The 20,911-nt window shown below is 36.7% G+C and overlaps 1 protein-coding gene across 3 annotated transcripts in view; it reads left to right on the top strand.

The window, feature by feature from the left end:
• SV2C (synaptic vesicle glycoprotein 2C) overlaps positions 1-20,911 on the top strand; it is a 134,141-nt gene that overhangs the window by 36,599 nt on the left and 76,631 nt on the right. For 2 of the 3 annotated variants that reach the window (XM_054811100.1, XM_054811101.1), the window contains one exon: positions 19,269-19,449. The exons of the other annotated variant lie outside the window; for it this stretch is intronic. In XM_054811100.1, the coding sequence (XP_054667075.1) occupies positions 19,269-19,449 (181 nt within the window). The remainder of the gene's footprint in view (positions 1-19,268; positions 19,450-20,911) is intronic. 3 annotated transcript variants of the gene reach the window in all.

The raw sequence follows: 20,911 nt of genomic DNA, 5'->3' as shown, positions 1-20,911 counted from the left end.
GATACTCTGAAAAAAATAAGGAAACAACTTTGGAAGGCTTAGATGTGCAAGCAATGTATTCTCATGCCTAAGATATAGAAGTTGTAATGGATATCCCTGTGTCTTCCTTTTTTAATAACATTAGTCTCTGTGTTGTGGTATTAACAAACAAATAATTCTATGCTAAAAGATCAGCATGTAAAAGCAGGAAAGAACAGAGATAAGCAGTTTCTTTCCAAGTGTGTATATCGAAGGCATTGTAACACGTGGTGGTTTTATCAATAATTTCACAAAAATTATATTACTTGCCCATTGCAAATAGAAATATATTGTAGGCTGCAATTCATCAGTACACTGATGTACATATTCTTTATAACTAGTGTAGATATATAGCCTTTGCAGACAGCATAACCCTAATTCCAGTTATACAAAATATTCATCAAGGCAGTGAATGCTTAGTGAAAGCATTTTTATATGATTACAGCTAGGCCCTCACAGCCATGCATTTCAATTATTTTGCCGTTGTGACTTCACATCATAATTACATCCTAACTGGAGTCTTCCAGACAGGCATATTTTTTTTCATGATTATAATTCCATAATCCAGAGGGCTTTAATGTTGTTTGAGTACTAAAGTCATGGGACCAGTGCTAGGAGTTAAAAGGTGGAATTGGTACACAGACACAATATTTTTCAGGCAATTTTCTAGAGTGTTAAGACACACACTAAGAACTTGTTAATTTGTCATTGAAAAAACACTCATTGACTCAGTTGTAAAAACTGATTTCTCGTATGTCATGCCATGATAATTTACTAGGGAACACAAGCTAACTAAAAGCATGTGACCATATTCATAGAGTCTCCCTGTTGCAATTTTTTTTTAATTTACTTGCATCAGAGCAATTTCCCAGATTCCCTCCCTATTGACCCTTGTATAAGCTTGAGGTCACTGTTGACTGATCACCAGCAGCATTTCAGAGCCCATAAAGTCACGTGATGAAAGTGCTGGTCAGAATCATGAACTGGTTTCTCAATGCCTTTTGAGTTAAATAGTAAAATAACACTTTTTTCATCTCCAAGCAGTTGTTTTATTAAAAATAGGGAAGTCGACTTGCTTAAACTCTTCCAGGATTATAATGGTGTGTCACTAAGTGTGAGGGAAAGGCCTTTTTTCCCTGCTCTATAACCTGGCTGTACTTGCCAACTCCTGCACATATGTGAATCCATGTTGACCTCTTGGGTTCTGGCACCAATGAGGCAAGACTGTACTTTTATGAGAAAGGTTGTAGGCTCAGGCCTAAAGACATTATTTTAACTCTTTTCCTGCTTGCATGTTATCTCTTTGGTTTTACATGTAGCTCAGAACTGGGCTGATTTTAGGTTAATTCTCTGGGCTCTGATTTGGTTGTACTTTTCTACATAACTTTTTTTCTATGTCTTGCTTGAAGATTGTTCTTAAGTTTTATAGTTTGTTTGGGGGTTTGTTTGTTTATTTTTCCATAAAACTTAAATTATGGCCTTTTCTTTCCTCAGCATCTCTGCATCTGAAATAATGAAACATTATTTTCCCTAAACTAGGCAAAGCTAGCCTTTCCCAGAGACATCTGTTCAAGATGCCATGCCACTGCTGACCATCTTCTCACTGATTCTCCCATGGGACCTGTAAGAGCTCACCTTCATGTGCAAGACTCTTGACAGCTGCACTGCTGTCACCATTGCTAGCAGCAGATAAAGGTTGACTCCTGCATGACTGGTCTATGACGCCAGTCTTTGTGGCACCAGTTGGCGCATTTTTCAGACAGATACCTCGGTCCCTTTATTGTACTTTATCACCTCAGCAATAGAAAAAAAAAGTCATATAAAGGTCCCAGGATTAAGTGATTGTTTTCTTTAACTTGGTTTTGCATTTATGCCAACAAAACCTGACAACTCGTTAGTTACTCATATGCTCTGACTGCCATCCTTTCCAGAGGCCAATGGATCCTCATTGCTTCCTTGCAGTCTCCCTGGGCTGTTTTGAATCCATATATTATCCTCTGTATGAAGTTCAGGTTGAATGATCTCTTGAGCATGAATAGTGGGGTTTTTTGTTCTGTGTTACTTACCATTGTGTTAAGCAATGTGTTATCCAAGTCCTTGATAAGGATTCATATATAGTACAGTAACAACACCAGAAATGATGTTTATATGTAAAAGATATTCTTACTTGGTGGCTTGTCAGATGTTCCTTCATTTCAATCTGGTTTTGCACTGAACTTTTGCAACAACTTTATATTCAACAAATACCTTCCATGAAACATATCAATGACAAATATAAAGTTCTTCACCTAGGACAGAATGACCCAAATCCCTGGTGTAGACTAGACACTGACCTGCTAGTTAGCACACAGCTCTGCAGAAGAGGATCTAGGGCTCCTAGTAGGAAACAAGTTGAACATGAGTCAGCAATACCTTACAGTAATGAAGGCTAACCACCTTCTGGTCTGCATCGGCAAGAGTGGCCAGTAAGTAGAGGGAAGTGATTATTTTCCTTTCTCAACACAGTAAGGCTGCGTGTGTGATTCTCTGTCCTGTTGTGGAGCCACCTGAAAGAAGAGAGTAACAAATCAGGGCAAATCCAGTAAAGGACCAGTAAGGTGGTTAGACGGTGGGCATATATGGCATATAAAGAAGAAGCAAAAGGAACGGGTCTTGTGTAGCTTGGAGAAAAAAGATCTAAGCAGGGATCTGTCTGTACTATTTGGCAATGTAATTGAAGAGGACTGCAGAGAAGGTGGAGTCAAATTTTTCTCAAACAATGAAGAAAGTTCACAGTGAGGTGGTCAACCACTGGGAGACATTGCACAGAGAAGCTGTGGGATCTTCTGGAGATTTTCAAAAGTTGACTGAAGAAGGCCTGGAGCAACGTGATCTAGCTCTGAAGGTAACCCTGCTTTTAGTTCAGACTAGAGCCCTCCAAAGGTCCCTCCCAACCCAAGTTTTTCTCATTTCATAAATTAAAAAATAACTGTCTGTAAATGTACACCATTTCCAGCTTCTTATACCTAAAATAGATATTGCACTTTTAACACGTGACTAAACTTTCAAAGGAAAGAATGTGAACTCATAGATTGTACACAGGCTTGCTGGTTCAAACACAGACTGTGGTCTAAATTCATTTGGGCAAGATCATACATATAGCTTGAGTTACTTGTTCTGCTCCTGGGCCTCTATGGGTTGTCTCCGGATCTGGCAGAAATCTGGGAGCATGTAACAAAATGACAGTGAATAAAGGTCTGCAGGGCCTGAGTCTGACAGGACCATTTTGCAAATATTCAGGCATCTACATGCCTAGTGGGATTCTCCAGTGTGTCTAGGCACCTCACTATATCACTAGACACCTTGCGTACATCCTTAGAGACATAAATATATGGACAAATCTGGAATAAAATGTTTATTTTCAGACTGTGTTTTCCCTTTTGTGAATATTCAAACTAACGCAATCTTAAGCAAAATTTTAGGTTGAGTTTTCTTTGATATTCAGTGCTTGTGATATTCTTTTGTTTTCCCACCTATTAAGTAGCTATAAATTCTCTGTGTAGGCCAGATACCTAGAGATGTCGTGGTTTGGAGGGTAGGAGGAGCTTTCTTGGGATTGCTAATCTTTTTTTGAGGACTATGATTTAATATGGAAGCTAAAGATTTTGTCTTTGCTAATTGATGGTTAAGTAAACATTTTATCACAAGGTTTTTGGTTTTGCCAATTGTAAATAAATGTACCTTTAAAGCTTGAAAAAAGGCTATGAAAACTAAATGCATTGATCTTAATGATCAATTAAGATTACTCTTGTTTGTGAATTCATTAAAACTGTTTTTAAGTAGCCTCATTTATGCTAGATTGTGTAACACTTGGGGCTTAACTGAAACTCTATCCTCAGGGCCAAGTCCGGAAGTCAGACTGAAAACTGGGGGAATATAATACTGAGCAGCTGATTTTCTATTTTACTTTTCTTCTTAAAATTCAAACATTTAAGACTTCATTTCAAAACAAAATCTACTGCAAGCCTTGTGGTTTTCTCTTATCTACTCAATTCCAGTGATAGTGAGTTTTGACAGCACGGTTCCTCCATATACTATCATGGAGAACACTTGAACAGTAAAATACATATTTGACACTAATTTACTTGTTAATAGGTTTGAATTTTAATAGATTGCCACAAAACCGTCCATACACAGCAGTAAGTAAAATTTCTTCTGCTGCTATAAGTAGGCATCTATGTATAGCAATGTTCTCTTTTATTGTTAAATATTACTATAGATTATTAGATACAGGTGAAGATCTATTGCATGTTCCTGCATAGAACGCAGTAGGAGAAAGTGAGTCCTCTGGTGATATTCCAGTTATTAGCAGGGTACCAGATTTGTGATGACACAGTAGAACACAAGTGACATAAAATAAAGGCAAACCAGGCTCTGCTACTCTGTATTTTACGGTTATGTGCAGCTAGTAGATGTGCTCCTATAGAGTTGAAATTCCAGGGGAAGATCCATATTTTTATTATGGAAAACATGTTGAAGTTCTTTTTTTTTTTTTTTTTTTGGAAAGGATTTTAGACTTCAGGGATAGAAGAAGAGATTCAGAAATAATTTTTTAATGTGGGCTGTTGGCCATGGTATAAACTTTATTGAAGGAAGCACAGATGTCAAAATGTTACGTACTTACATATGGGTCTGAGAATTACTGTATTCACAAGAAATGCATCTAGGTTAAGAACACTTACTAAAACCGTAACAGACCTTTGAGTGTGAGGAATCTCACTGAAATAAAAGTGAGAGTCCATTGCACTTACAGTTAATAGTAATAATAAATCTTTAGCAGCGATAAAAAGATTTAGAAATAGAGCTGCAGTCATTTAAATGTGCGCTAAATATTTCAGAGCAAGGTGTAAACTGCTCTGTAGGATTAATGTCTTATTTCTTTGGCAGGAGATATCAGGAATACAAATGCTATCATGCATGCTGTTCACCTTTGGTACAGTTCAGTTCTGTCGCAACGATATTATTAAGGTACTCCTACTGCAGTGCTTTTTCAGCTTGCCTTCCAAACACAATTACTTGAGGGAGAACAATTAAAGAGGCAGATACTTACCCATTCTAAGCATCTACATTATGTGGACCAATAGAGATGGTGGTTATGTTTTTCTTTTCTGAGGGGAAAAAAGGGACAGTGGAGAGAGTATGCAATGTAATTTTTGTCTGTTATGAATTGGACTAAACTCATATCATATGGAATATCATGGTCTTGTCACAAGACAGGAACTGGGAGCATAGATTTGAATCATAAATGAAATGCAGTGTATTCAGCCCTCTGCGCTGTTGCAGTATTTAAGTTGGGTCACAGCTGCCCTCATTTTCTGAGGATGATGTTGTTCCCAAACCACCTTACTGAAGTCGGTGCTAACAGGGCGAACAATACCACCATGCCAAATATTTTTCCTCTTTCGTGGTGTTCTTGCATGCAGCTTTACTGAGGAATACGAGTTATCAGACACCATTAACTTACATGGTCACCTTCACATTTAAGAGGTTCACCATTTAGCATGGGGTTAAATACAATATTTCACTGGCTCAATACACAGTTTCAGTCATGCAGTTTTTAACCTGAGCAACACGCTTCACACAAGACAACACGAAATGACTGCATTGCAGTTCATAGCTGAGAGCCTTGGTGTTTGATGCATTTTCAGCACAGCCAAACTCTGTTTTAATCAACTTATTTTTTGAGAGGTCTATAAGTAATGTGATACTTATGACTTTTTTTAGTTAAATAGACCTAACTACACTTGTATACCTTGGAATAATGTCAGAGATCAATGAGTGTAGGTACAGCTAACAAACTAGTAGGTCACTTTTTGGGCAAAATATTTTTTGCCAGAATATAACATTTTTTCAAGATTTAAGCTATGCTTGTTTCAGTTGAATTCAATGAGTATAGTGCATACTTGGAAACTCACTTTTATTTAAATGATGAAAAATAATACCTGCAATTAGGATAACATATGTGAAGATTATACGGGTAGCCAGTAAGATACATGTACATTTAATCAGTTTCAAACATGTATTACCACCATGTGCAAATATGCCTCTGCTGTTTATTTGCACACAAAAATAAAGCTAAATAATTATGCACTTGTAATTATCTCCAAATCTCTGCCTTGGAGATTGATTGTGTCTAAAATAGTTAAAAATCACTGGGCTGCTTTTTTATGCACTGCAGGTTATTTTCTGACTCTGTCTATCCTATAACAGATCAGTGATTTTACCATTTATGTCACGTAAATTTATACTCTTACAAAAGTGGCCAAAAGAAGGAAATGCCTCCCAATGGAAAAGCCTGAGGGCCATGGTGATTTCACACATTTAATTTGGCTGTCACCTCCACTTTTCCTTCCCTCTCTCAACTGCCATGGGATCTCTGGCTGATGATACATCACTTCTTAAATCAAGGTGTCAAATAGAGCTTTTTAACAAAACCAAACATTTTAAATATGTTTGTGCACTCTCTCCCAAGTTCCTGTTTGGCTAATTCTGCAATGCAGTTAAGCTATCATTTGCAAGCTTTCGCTTATAGAAATGTTGATCTTCGTTATCGGTCTATTTGTAGCTCTGAATTTTGCATCTTGCATCAGATGTTGAGCTATGAAATCGAAGAGAGGATGTATGAGCTCCTCGGCAAGAAGAAGAAATATTTTCACAGAGAAAGTGTTAATGAACTTCATTAAGACATAGAATGAACATAATTTAATGGCTCTTTATAACAGCTGAGTAAATTTCTTCTTATGCATTTTATCCATGGATTTAATCAATGAAGGATTTTAGAACCTTTCAAAGCTTGACTTGTCATTTTATCTTATACTATCAGTATTTTGAAGAATTGGAAACAAATTGTATATTGTGATGGATATGGTTTGAAATAGCCACTTATTCCAGACCTTTGGCTTGATTAAGGGAATCTCAGTGCTTAAAAGTATGGAACACAATTAATTTTTCAATCTACTCTGACTGCATTTTAATGCAGATGTAATTCTTTCCTTGTGATGGGGATCCTTGTGGGGATCTATTCTCACTGTACACACCTGGTTCCCTTGTTTGAAATACCAGTTTGGTATTGTTTCAAATGTATGGAATATCATTACTTTCATAGCTGATGCAAAATCAAAGTCACTGTACTGTACAGGTATATAATGAAGGAAATGAAGGAATAATACTGAGTTACTGCTAGAATAGATACATGAACATTACATATGTAAATTTTTTAAAATATTAATGGAAAAACTTGTTTAACAACAGCTATAGTGATAGTTAATAGTTTGTCCAGGGCACTGTCATTTACTGACATTTACAATAATATTTATCTTTTCATTTATTCTTACCCATTTTTCAACACTTTTTTGGCCCTATACAGAATGGGAAGGTTTGATAGGAGGATATGATACAAATATAGGGTTTTGCAGTTTCTTCTACTACAACAAACTCACAGGCCACAGGAGTCTGGGAGAAATTACTTGCAGATTTATTATGTGACTGGAATTGTGGGTGACTTAGGGAAGTTCTGTCCATATTTTTTTTCATTGAAGAATCTCAGATTTTTTACCCAGGCCAACTCTACTTACTACTCAGACTTCTAGATGGGTACTTCCCTACCACTAACTGTAAAATGTTTTTCCCTGGCTCTATTAAACCAATGACCCTTTTACACACCATCTACAAGTCTTCATTCCAGCTAGTGGAAATAAAACCAAGAGGTTCTGATGACACATTACATATGTCAAGTTACTCTGGCTTTTCTTAACAAGAAAGCTTTTCTCAGGACAAATATGTGGTGGACAAAGTGTCATCAAAGACTCACAGAAACCTTTTTATCAGGCAGACAGATGTTTTTATCTGACTATTTTGGAGGATTGTGGAAAGTTGGGAGAGTAATGTAAAGTAGGAAAATTAAGAAAATGGTGTAAAGTGACAATGGCTTTACATCTGTAGTGTTAAAAAAGTCTACATTCTCAAGGATAGGCAAATGTGGCCCATTTGCAAATTTCTTCATGTCATGTTAGCTGGACTAAAATTATGTGCTGTATACGGGTTAGCAGTGGAGAGCCTCATACGAAGTTGAGGGAGTATGGATGAATATAACCCATATGATACATGACTCTATTGTGCATGTATTGCTTTTGTTTGGCATTTGTCAGACCTGCTAATTTTCACAGAGCACAAGTATTTTCCTAATCCGCTAGAATTCAGGGCAATTTTCAAGGTTGGTTCTGAAGTTGCCACTAGCAAGTCTTACTAAACAAGGATCATGAACTGATAGATACAGTCATCTAAACAATTTTCCATTTAGATATTATAACAGTGCCTTATGGCCCTATTGTAAACACTTAATTAAAAAGCCTGTTTAGCATCACTAGCACCTGCAGGTGTATTGGCACCAATCAGAGGATTATTCTGATCTGCTATTCTTCGTTCTGACATTGGATTAGTTAATGTATTTCATTGACTCTAAATGGGAAAGCAGAAGGAAGATGTGGGACCACTGGCAGCAGAAGTTTCCTTTTTCACTCGTATGCTGTTGTGTGCTAGGTGAGGTAGACCAGGTCTCTTGTCAGGCGCTTTGGGACACGTGTGAGTTTCAGACGCTTACTAATTCTGGTAATCTGTTCCTGATGATGTTAGGCCTAATTCAATATTTTTTTCTGAAACCAGTGGAAGGTCTTTGGTTTCTTTGGTTTTGTTTGGTTTGGGTATTTTTAGTATCATTTTTCTTCCCCTACCCTTTTGCTTCATTGGAACAAAGGTTGTAACAGCCACTATATTGATAAAACAAAATTAAAAAAAGTTATTTCCTCCCATTTACAAGGAAAGACGTTAACACAGTACTGGAATATAGTTACAGTAAAGAGAGTTAATGGCTGATTAAACACTGAAGAAATAATCAACTGTTAGCTTTCATATTGCACAGATACCTTCACTAGGAGCATAGTTTTATTAATTAGTTCTTAGTATCACGTGCTTTGATTTGCTGAGTTGGATGCATCTGTTATTAATGTAGGTGTATATACTTGGGCTTTTTGTTTTAATTCAGCACTAATTAAAAATTAGTGTAATTTATGGACTCTGCTCTGTTTTGAGTCAGAAGCAGGACCATGCAAATAAGAAATTAACATTCAGGCAATAAAACATGTAGCCAAAATGAACAGTTTTGATATGAAATGAGATGATTAATGTAGATGACTGCATGGGCAATTTAAAGCTTTAGTGAAATACATTGTTTTGCTTTGAAATTTAATTAATCCTAGCACATTGCACAGTGCTATGCACTGTTCAATCATATGCAACATTTATAATCATTCTGATTCTCAGGATTGCCATGGAAGTACATTTCAAATTGCAAAGTCACAGCAATTTCTAGCATGACAGGGTCAATTCAGAGATGGGCAAAGTGTGCATTGAATTTAGCATCTAAATCTGAGAACAGAAAAATTCAGAGGAACCTCCACAGTTGCAGTGGAAGAAAATAAGAATTAGGGGTATTAGAACAGCTTAACTAGGTGTGTTTTATCCAAAGCTTGTCTGTTAGGATTTTCTCGCTAATGTCAGAGGGAACTGTTGGATCAAAGGAGAAGACAGTGTGAAAAGAGTACATTCAGTGATAGCACCTAGGGAATCTGTCAACAGCTTCACATCATCACCTGGGATTATCTGAGTTTTTGATAAAGTTATATAAAGCTATATATTGCATATTGGAAACTACCGTATTGTAAAAATGTTTATATGGAAAGAAAAATACCACATATCGGCTGGTTCTTACAGCCCTGTGTTTCTAAATTTGAATGCTGATTGATTATTTCTGTTGTGAGTATCAAGGCAGCAGTGCTTTGGTCTTTTTCTCTATAATGCACTGTTGATTTAGCTAGCCAAGCAACAGCAGTATGAAATAGCAGTGGGCTGCTGTTTGCTGCAATAATCACTACCAGTATTCAGTTTGTAAGTGATTCTAATGAAGAAAATGGAATAACTCTGATCAATTTTTTATTCTGAGAAATCTGTTATGGAATAAATAAAAATTATGCTAGCATCTGGTAGTAGATGGCACATTTTTTAAAAACTTAGTTATTGACATGATAATGTTCTTAAGCAGAAGTGATGATGAAAATGTACTGCAAAGGTCCTGGTTTACCATATTTTCTATTTTGCTACCTTATCAGAAAATACAGCTGTGAAGAAAATTCCCCATCCTAACAAGTAATCTATTACCTGTGACAATCTCTGTAGTTACTGAGCTTCTTCTATGCATTTATTAATTTATCTAATTTGAATCTGAGGAAAAGCAGGAACAGTTATTCCTTTTGTTATTCCAGTGTTTCAATTAAAATAATATCTGAGTACACAGGAAACTCCTCTGTTAAAACAGAGTATTATTTCATTAGCAAAAAAAACCATATCAGCACACCTGCTTGTGTAAATTTTAGACATAAGATGAACACAAAGCTGATCAGAGGGCTGGAGCACCTCTCCTATGAGGACAGGCTGAGAGAGTTGGGGTTGTTCAGCCTGGAGAAAAGAAGGCTCCAGGGAGATCTAATTGCGGCTTACCAGTCCCTGAAGGGGCCTACAGAAAAGCTGGGGAGGGACTGTTTATCAGGGAGTGTAGTGACAGGACAAGGGGTAACGGGTTTAAGCTGAAGGAGGGTCGATTTAGATTAGAAGTTAGAAGGAAATTCTTTCCTGTGAGGGTGGTGAGGCACTGGAACAGGTTGCCCAGAGAGGTTGTGGAGGCCCCATCCCTGGAAGTGTTCAAGGCCAGGCTGGATGAGGCTTTGGGCAATGTGGTCTAGCGGAGGGTGTCTCTGCCCATGGCAGGGGGGTTGGAACTAGATGATCTTTGAGGTCCCTTCCAACCCAAACCATTCTATGATTCTGTAATTCTATGATCCCTAGAATTGTAAGGAGAGTCAATAGCATACATGGTCTTAAAGCAAGAAAATATGTTTTCCAAAATTAACAGATAATGTAATAAAGGTCCATAGCTAAACCACCTTGTTCTGCACTTAATACATAAACCAGAATTAGTCTCATTAGTCCAATGAGAGGAAACACGGAAGCAAAATGACAATTTTTTTTCCTGTTGGAATGGAATTGAGCCTTACATCGTAAAGACTTCAGGCTGTAAATCTCACACCTGAGATACAGGAAACAAATCAAAGGTAAACATATTAGGCACATAAATTTAATACAAGCATGCCGGAAGAAACGACAACAAAAAAAATAACCAATATCTGAATGAAATTTGTGCAAATGATTGTTGTGGGACCCTTTGACCTTCACACGGATGGTATTTTTGTTATAGCACTGGAAAAGCTTTGGTCAAACCTGTCCAGCTATGAGTTTGCATCTCTGGAATTTCCCTTAGTGTGGACAAACTGGAGTAGATACATGATTTAGAAATACATGCAAGTTGTTCTCCTGGAAAAAAAAAAGTGGGTATTTTTTTATTTCATGGAGAGGACAGAACCATTTTCACTTCTCCTTTCCTCCCAAGAAAAAAAATTGTCTTCCTGCCTCATCTTAGACCTTTGTAAGAGCACAGGTGAGTGATGAGTTTAAGTAGCCACACCATGAGACCATTTTCACTTCAGTCTCAATGTTGAATCAAGACAAATACATTGTAGATATTTGTTGGTCTAAAATTTTGTTGACTTAAAATTTTGTATTGTCAAAATTTGTCTTGCATTAGGTGCTTTTTGCTTTCTAAGTATGCCATAAGTCCCATTCACTTAGTTTCAGTTTCCAACTATCTTGGAGGTTCCATAGTGGGCTTGTACATCTACTTCCCTTTTCAAGTTCAGTTCTCTGGAAAATTTGGAAAATTTCTGAAACGGAAAAAAATATGGGAAAAATATATTGGGGGTGGTTATTATTATTATTATTATTACTATTATTATTATTTCCATTTAATATTTTGTACTTTTTCTAGACTATATTTGTTTTGTATTTGTGAGTTTTCTCTTTAGAAGTACAGTGCTTGGCTACCTCACAATAGTTTTCCTTTGGTTAAATCAATCATCAAATTATGCGTGTCATACTATTACAAACCTGTATTCTTTGAGTTGCTTCTGTTGCTGATGATGTTTTTTCTGTTATCTTGAAGATCATTAGTGGGTTTGCACACAGAACTGTTGAGTTATTTGCTCTTTCATTTTCCTATCTACACTGGTCAACTGTGTATGATCTTGCTTTTGCTCAGCTTAGCTTTCAGTTCAATTTTCCTGACTTTCATGGTTGCACTTCATCAGTATTGCCTGAGAACAGGATCATTTTGTCTGAGAACCAGATACAGTTTACTTGATTTTTATGTATTTGAAGTTTCTGGATTGGTATCAGTTTGAATGTCATCAGATATTTTGTAGGTATATTTGAAAGTAGCATAAGGAGGTGCTTGTTTTCTCTTTTCTGTGGATGGAGCAGAGGGACTATTTATTGTTTTTATTTGATTGATTTGAGCTATGAATTTTATCCTCTGTATTTTTGATAGTCTTTACATCAGACCATTTCCCTGAGGTTTTTTTCCTATGTAAATATTAGAGAAACAGACTTTTAGAAATTAATAAAATTTTTTTTAACTTATTTTGAATTGAAACAATGTTTTTTTGTTTTCTTCCCTTCATGAAAACATGAATGTTTCTGTATTGCTCAGCAAATTTCAGAAGAGGAGACAAGGTTGTCTTCTTTTTTTCATTGATCTCACTGAGAATCAGTATCTTCCTTAGTCTCAATGAGTGCGAATTTATATATTTAGTTATTATGGGGATAAAGTTGTCCTCTTTTACTGACTGTGAAGGATATCTAGAATGTCCTGTGCACTAAGCAGCTAAAAAAATATGCAAAAGCTAAATGGCCTGTCATGCAAAGACTTATCACTTTGGAATTATTACTGTTAGAGAACTAAGCATACAAGTTATTCAATTGCAAGTCACACTCAAAGGTTCAAGAATCACTGCAGTGTGATAGACACTGTACAAACTTTTATACCAAGTCTGAAGAGCTTCAGCGTTCATTTTAAAATAGCTTTATACCTTTCATGTATTTAAACAGATAAACCCTATTACCATGATTGCTAAAAATAATTCTAATAATGTAACAGTAAGTACAATTTGACAGTGTGTAAATATATATTAAGCAGAAGAGCAAAAAGCTTCAAAATAAATGTGTAATTAAGCATCTGCACTACAGACTATGAAATTGCAGATTGAAGCCCGTCTGCAGCTGTCCTGAAAGGGAATGCAGGAGGAGTGGGCTAGTCTGAAGAGTAGTAATAGAAAACAAGCCTGATACATTGTGGGGATTTGCATATATTGCATATTATTAGGTAACAGCAATCATTTAACATCTGAAGTTAAGACACAAAATGATTACTGTGGGATACAGGAGATCCATGGCTTGAGAAGTCTTGAACTTGGAAAGACTCATGCAAAATTTTAATTTTAGTTAATACGATGCCTAGCTCACACGTTTGTTGGGAAACAGCACCCATCAAATTTTTCAGATGGCTGAACAATTGATGATTTACTCCTTTAACCACTTAGATCTATACCTTAAAGATTTACCATTCCATAAATATAGAGCTTGTTGTTCCACCACTTCAAGCTCTGTTCAGAGAGGAGGAATCTCTCTGTTATGGAGGAATATTAGTTTGTGGCAGTTCTTTATGTAAGAATGTTGGAGTGTTAGTACCTCTGAGGAGGTGAATGGCATAATATGAATACGAATATTAACAACTAAGAACTGAAGATCCAATGTTCTGATTACACAGATGGTTTTAGACATCCAAAGATAGTGGCTTAAGAAAATCGAGTTCTTCTGCCAAATCTGGAGTTATTGCAGTTTTCTTATATTTGTTGTCTTAATGGAAAAGTGTTTGCTTTAACTACATCCTATTATAAACAGTTAATTAGACATTATGTTTGACTGAAGGTAGTTTTTGCATGGGTTGCAATTCTTTTCAAAGTCTTTTCTGATCAAAAGATTATAATTAATTGTAGTTCTGAAAGAATGTATGATTTAAACTCTGAATATGCTGTTTATCAGGGTTAAAACAAAAGATAAATCTGGATATTTTAACTCATTATGCAATTTACAGGCACTGAAAATCTTCAGTATGAATTGTAAAATTCTAAACAATAGCATATGGGAAGACCCTAGTAAATAAAACAGTGATTAAAGTACAGTATAATTCTTATGAAATTAGTTTTTTTCCTCTTCGAGCTAAGAACCACATTTATAGTCACATTTTCCAAAATATAAGTAATATTTTAATCTTATTTTTAGAGGGTTTTTTAATGAGAGCATTTTTTCCAGTTGTATGAAACGCATTCCTCGCTCAAATGATCTATACAACACAACAGGAAAAAAACAACTTCAGGCTAGTTTTATATCTACTTTATAATAGGCGTGTTAAAGCAAAAGGTGACCATCAGTGAGTCCCATAGCCTGACTCTCTCTGTTGCAAGGAAGTCTGACTTTACTTTCATTACATTTTCTCGCAGTGAAGTATACACTTACAGAGTGATTTCTAAGAAGGGTTTAGCTATCATTTAGATACCAGGCTATGAATTGCAACAAACAGTGGCAAGTAATGAAGTTAGGGGCAACACAAGGAGTAAAATACTGTTGAACTGAACCTCAGTGACCATCACACATGTATTCTTATCCCATTTGCTTAAACTGCCCATAACTAGCGTTTGGATACTGAGGAAGTTCTTGGTCAGATACTTTGTAAGGTTAAGCTGTTGCTAGCAACCTGAAAGATGCTGTGTGCACATCTGTTTATGAAATGTCTAGCCACCTGGTAGCCAAAGTGTGTTTGGTGTAAACCAATTCTAGACACAGGTCCCCTCATCTGAAGAGGATGCAAACGTTTGTCTTGTATATTTCTACAATGGGGAAAATCATTGAAGTATGTAGAATTTCTGCTATGGAAAGAAAATACAGGTTGTTAAAACTTGGTACAAGAACAATAGAAGAGAATATTCATTTTAGCATGGCATGAATTTTTCAGCTGCCACTTGCTTCTTCTCAGTGCCTTTCCACCAAATGACAAAGTTTGAGACTGCGTGTTACTTCGTGTGGAGAATCAAAGACTTATGTTACAGATATCATTAGTAGTCTTTGTATTTGAAAATAAACTTGTATTTTTAAAAATAAGTTTCTAGGATCATGGTGGATGTCAAATCAGCGTGTGCCTTGTGCTGTATAAGCTAACTTATTTAGAGGCACAAGTGCGCTGTACCAAAAAGAAAAATAAATCCACCAGTTTTGTGACCAGTAAGTAGATGCTCAGAAAAGGAGAACCACTTGCAGGATGATATGGTAGATTAAAATCTATATACATATATGTAGACGCATACAGTTATTATTTTGATCACCAGTGTTTAAAGGTAATAAGAAAAGGGAGCACGGTCTGACCAAACCCAGGATATTTAATTTTTACATATATACATTTCAGCAAAATGTAATACATGATTCATGAAAGGCATACCAAAAAAAGTGTTTTCCTCATGAGATTTATATTCTGACCAGTGGCATGACATAACAAACAAGAGCTACAAAGGCTGGAAAGGAAGGGATGATGATAATCTGATGTCATTGGTTACTTGGATTTGTTAGGTGGTTGTTCAGCCATTTTAACTGTTCATTGTTAGAGTTGTTCTTTGCCGTTTGTCACTCTTATGGCTTATTGTGAATATTGCTGGGGGAGGGAAGGTCTTTAGGAATGATTTGAAAGTTGACAGGAAGGGAACTTCCTTTATGGGCTGCAGGCAGGGTTATGTTCTATATAAATAGAGACAGAAAATTTGAACAAGACGACAGACAGGAAAATACACTGAAGCAGGTACCACTGGTAGCTGCAGTAGGTTCCGGATGGAAGCAATACAGATCTCTATTGGAAGACAGGGATTGTGGAGGGTCTGCAGGGCAATTAGAAAAAAAATTCAAACTTGATATAATGGGAAATAACAAGCAGCTCAGACAGCAGCTTTTTTATAGCAGTTTATTGATAGGAGGAAAATACTATTTTTAGCAGCGTCTTTTGAATGCTCTTCAGGAGAATTACATGGGTATAAGAGAGGCCAAAGCACAGTACAATGACTAAAGGACTTTGGACATCAAGAAAGAAAGGTTAATGTTTTTAAACTCCCAAGACTTGAAAACTTTTTTCTTTCATTGTTCATAGCGTTTTGATATTTCTGTGCATCACAAGAAAAGTAATTACTAGGTGAAATTAAGATTATTTTCATAAAATATTTCAAAGTTATCTATATAAAGAGATACAAAACTGTTTGGCATTCTCTGAGTATTTCTAATGTTACAATGTTGATGGAGAAAGCCCAACAATGTTTATGTCTGAAAGAATGCAAGGAATTTCACTTTAAGTGTAAAAATTAACCCTTTTATTTGCCTTTTTGAAACTAGTCTGCTGGCAATGCAACTATTGAACTATTTTTGCTAAGTTCTTTCAACTAATGTTGACAAGCAAGCACCAGCTCTGCTGGATAAAGTTTCCAAACTGCTTGTGAGTATTGGTCTACCTGTAACATGGTACAGTAACAGTGCCCACAGGGGACATTTTAAAACAGTTGAGCAAATATGCTAAGCTCGCCAAGCTTTTTCTCTTTAGGACCAAAAAATGTATGAGCTGCGTGTGCATTCTCAGGAAAATCTCAATTATTGGAACAAAAATTTCTGATCAGAATGAAGGAGATATCTGATAAAGATCTGTTGCTGAACACCTCTAAATCAAAAAGAGTATTGTAATGTCTGTGTCCTTACTGGGCTAAGAGGAAAGAGAGCAGAGATATTTTAGTAATTCTGCAAATTCTGGATTTACCTACATTCTCATCAAAATCCTTTGATAAAAGACTAAGATACCAGTAATAGCTAGAAAATGTCCATTGAAAAAAGGTGTTTTGAGAAGACATTTAACTGTTGTCTTAAGGACCTTGTTGCTCTTGCTTAGATAGAGATATTTAATGCTCCTGAGATGAGCAGCAATGGATCTGTCATCCTGTCCTGAGGGACTGATGGAGAAGACAGTCAGTCTAGAAATATCCTGTTCTTATCTTATGTTGGCTAAAAAGGCAGCTGCAGAAAAGACTGATTTGCTGGTATTGGTCACAATCAATGGCAAAGGGCATTGATAAAAACAGCATACTCACCTAAGCAAAATACAACTCTATAGGTTGCTAATATGCATTTAACACAATGTTCTATCAAATGTTTTAAAATGATGTCTCATAAGAAAGCAGCAGTGGAAACTACTTGTACAAAACATGAAGGGGAACAGGGACATTTTAGGGTACATCAGACCCTGCAGATGTCAGCACTTCAAATGTTAACATCTGGAATTCAAAGCATTGAAATACTGATGAGTGGCCTCTACATTAATAAGCAGTTAACCAAGCCCAGGCATTTAAGTGTTTTTTACAGCTTGCTTTCCCTTCTGCAGGGCAGAGGCGATCCTTTTAGAGACCAGAATTTTACATAACAGCAATTAAAGCCCAGCAGAGTTGCTGGGGAATTTGTCCATTCTTATGGCTGTTTGAAAAGAGACACAGAACAAGGATTGCTGGTATTTTAGCTGTTTCCAGCTAATTTATATTTAATTCCTGCTCTGTAGTAGATGTATAAGATGGCAGCAACTGCTAGGTAAATGTCCTGGTTTCAGCTGAGATAGAATTAATTTTTCTTCCTATTAGCTGGTATAGTGCTGTGTTTTGGATGTAGTATGAGAATAATATTGATAACACAGTGATGGTTTCAGTTGTTGCTAGGTAGTTGTTGTGTCTACACTAAGTCAGGGACTTTTCACCTTCTCACGCCCTGCCAGGTGCACAAGCATAGCCAGGAGAGCTGGCCCAGACTGGCCAAAGCTGTATTCCCTGCCATATGACCTCATGCTCCCTCTGTGTAAAACTGGGGAGGCTAGCCGGGAGGCAGATTTGCTTCTCGGAAACAGACTGGGTGTCAGATTGTTTTATTTTCCTTTTGCATGTGGTGAGCAATTGTATTTGGGCATCACTTGTGTTATTGTTGTTGTTGCTGCTGCTGTTGTTGTTATTATTGTCTTCCTTTGTTATCCTGTTAAACTGCCTTTATCTCATCCATGAGTGTGTTTTTTTCCCATTCTTCTCCCCATGCCCTTGTTGTGAGGGAGGAGTGAGTGAGTGGCTGCATGGTGCCTAGCTGCCGGCAAGGGCTAAACCATGACAGTAAATAAAACGCAATCCATGAAGTTCAATAAGAAAGTAGGTGGAAAAAGAATTACATGTATCAAATAAAATAGAAATCTGGTTGGTTCTGTCCAAAGCTTGGGAATTACTTTTTTCTTCTGACATTCTGCTCAGTCTGTTGTGCATCTTTGCCGAATGTCCCGCAGAAGGTTTGTTCTTGGAAAGGAAAAAATGTACAATATGCCAAGATGTGAATGGTCAAAGTGTTGAATATTTCAACTTACCTTTCTGTGGGAAAGTACTACATGTTGAAAACATCATTGACATTAGAAAAAAAAAATCACCCTAAAATAATTTTTCCCTATCTCATTTTAATGTTTGTATCTAAACTATAATGTAGCTGTTCAAAATTCTTTGAGGAAAAAACCCAAACATGTTCCAGTGCTTTTCTGTATACAGGACAGTGCCTTTTTAAATAAAGCAGCACACTGAAGTAGGAGGGAGGAAAAAACCCTATTAAGCTGGACATCTTTGATTCTATAGATCTCGAATGGAAAGTGTCTGTTTCATAATCAGCTTCCTTTAGACTTAGCACATCTTACTCCCAGTGATTAATCCCCTACAGGACTGCTTATATTCTAGAAACGTTCAATTTTTTTCTGTAGGGGAAGATATAATTTTTGCAGTATTTAACATGAATGCAGTTTATTACAGAGGAAATAGTAGCATTATTTGTCCCATTCAGTCTTATTTGCCTATATTTTAATTGTTTTAGCTAGAGGCGCCTAGTTTAATAATTATATTAAGCTTCAGTGTGTCTGGTAACAGATGACAAGGCACAGTAGAAATCTGTCCTCTCTAGACACGTTTGCAAAGCTATGCATATAATTTCTATCCACTGAGAAAGGAGAAAGTAATCTCTGTACTGTTTGTTTTGTAAATATGGATAATCAACTCCTTTTGGTTGGTCACTTGTGGAGCTATGTATCTCTCAAAACAACATCCTTTTTTGTGTGTGTATTGCAGGTAGCATAGTGTACCTTGGGATGATGGTGGGGGCATTCTTCTGGGGAGGCTTGGCAGACAAGGTGGGAAGGAGACAGTCACTCCTGATATGCATGTCTGTCAATGGATTCTTTGCCTTCCTTTCATCATTTGTCCAGGGCTATGGCTTCTTCCTCTTCTGTCGTTTGTTTTCTGGATTTGGGTAAGTTCCTCTACTTTTGTTTATTTCCACAATTTTGTGTGTTTATAAAACTTTACTGTTTGCAAAAGGGCATTATTTAATGTAGAAATATAGACTGTGTCAGGGGAAATAGAATTAAACAAGGTAGATACTACACTTCTAAATAACAACCTGAAGGGGAAGAATAATGATTTTAGGGGAAAGACACAGACTTCAAATTGTGAGATTGAGTTCTGTTCTTATTTTGCAACAGAATTGCTTTGTGAACTTGATCAACTTGCTTAACTCTTATGCCTCAGCTTCTCTATGTATTTCTTGTTAAGTCAGCAAAATAAAACCCTCCTCACAGGTGTACTGTAAGATTTCAGTAATATTTGTAAAGTTTCTAATATCTTTGTGTGCATAATATTGTTTATAATACCACTGCAGCCAAGTTTAAAATGGCACCCTACAATGTGCCAAAGGTTAATGCTCTGTCCGGAAGAATGGTGTTTGTGGCCCTGTGTTTTCTTTTCATTTAAATAACTTCTCAACTGTTGGAAAAGTTTACGATAATGGTAACAGTCAATTAAGTTTATCATTTTAAACTTACACGAGCAGAGACTGAGATACGTAAGTAAATGAGAAAGCTTCTACCTTTACTGCACCCGTGGTTAATCAAGAGTCTGTTCTGCAAAACAGTTAGTTTAGCACTTCTGGTAATTGCTTGATTCAGACCAAAACTCCCAATTACAATTCAGTTTCAGGCCACTGTCAGTCTTTGGGATGCTGATAGTGACAGACAGGAGCTGGTGAGAGCACAGCATGCCGTATCGTAAAGCCACGCACGTGAACTCCACTGCTTGTATGGTTTGGAGGTGGTAGTTTATGTGGCCATAGTGCACTAACACTGTTGTGTGATGTTTGCATTTTAAAAACCCCTTGAGGTCTGAAGTAGGACAGGGCTAGACACCCATACTAGAAAGAAATTACCCTAGCACTAAGTACTATTAAACTGATTTAGGAAGGGGGATGGAGGGGAAGGGGAGAGAGGAAGGAGATCTGAGCAGTCCTCTTGCTAGAAGAATCTCCTTAGTCTATCACCAAATTATCAGACTTTAAAAGAGACCAAGAGGAAATGGCAACTGTTCTAATTCTTAAAAAAACACTTAGAAAAACAAAACAAAAAAATCCAATCCATTCTTCACAGGTTTTTCATATGTTAGGTCACTGTCAGTTCCAGGTGCTATGTTTTGTCTCTCCATAGAGAAACATTGATCATGTTGCATGACACTTTCACTCTTATATGATCCTGTTGAAGCCCAGAAGCTTGTAGTATTCCTGCTTAGCCTGCCCAGTTCGTGAGTGGCACTGGACCCTTGTGCCACAAAGGTTTGTCTTTTGGCAGACAGGTTTGTGACACTGTTGGCTTTCACCCAGGTTGTCCCTCCTGGGCCGTACAGCAAAATATGTATTTGTCATGCCTCATGCCAAACTTGCCTGC

Source organism: Grus americana, chromosome Z, assembly GCF_028858705.1.
Source record: "Grus americana isolate bGruAme1 chromosome Z, bGruAme1.mat, whole genome shotgun sequence".
Classification (NCBI taxonomy): Eukaryota; Metazoa; Chordata; class Aves; order Gruiformes; family Gruidae; genus Grus; species Grus americana.
Note: the sequence above shows the minus strand (reverse complement) of the source record. Positions and strands in the feature narration are given on the sequence as shown.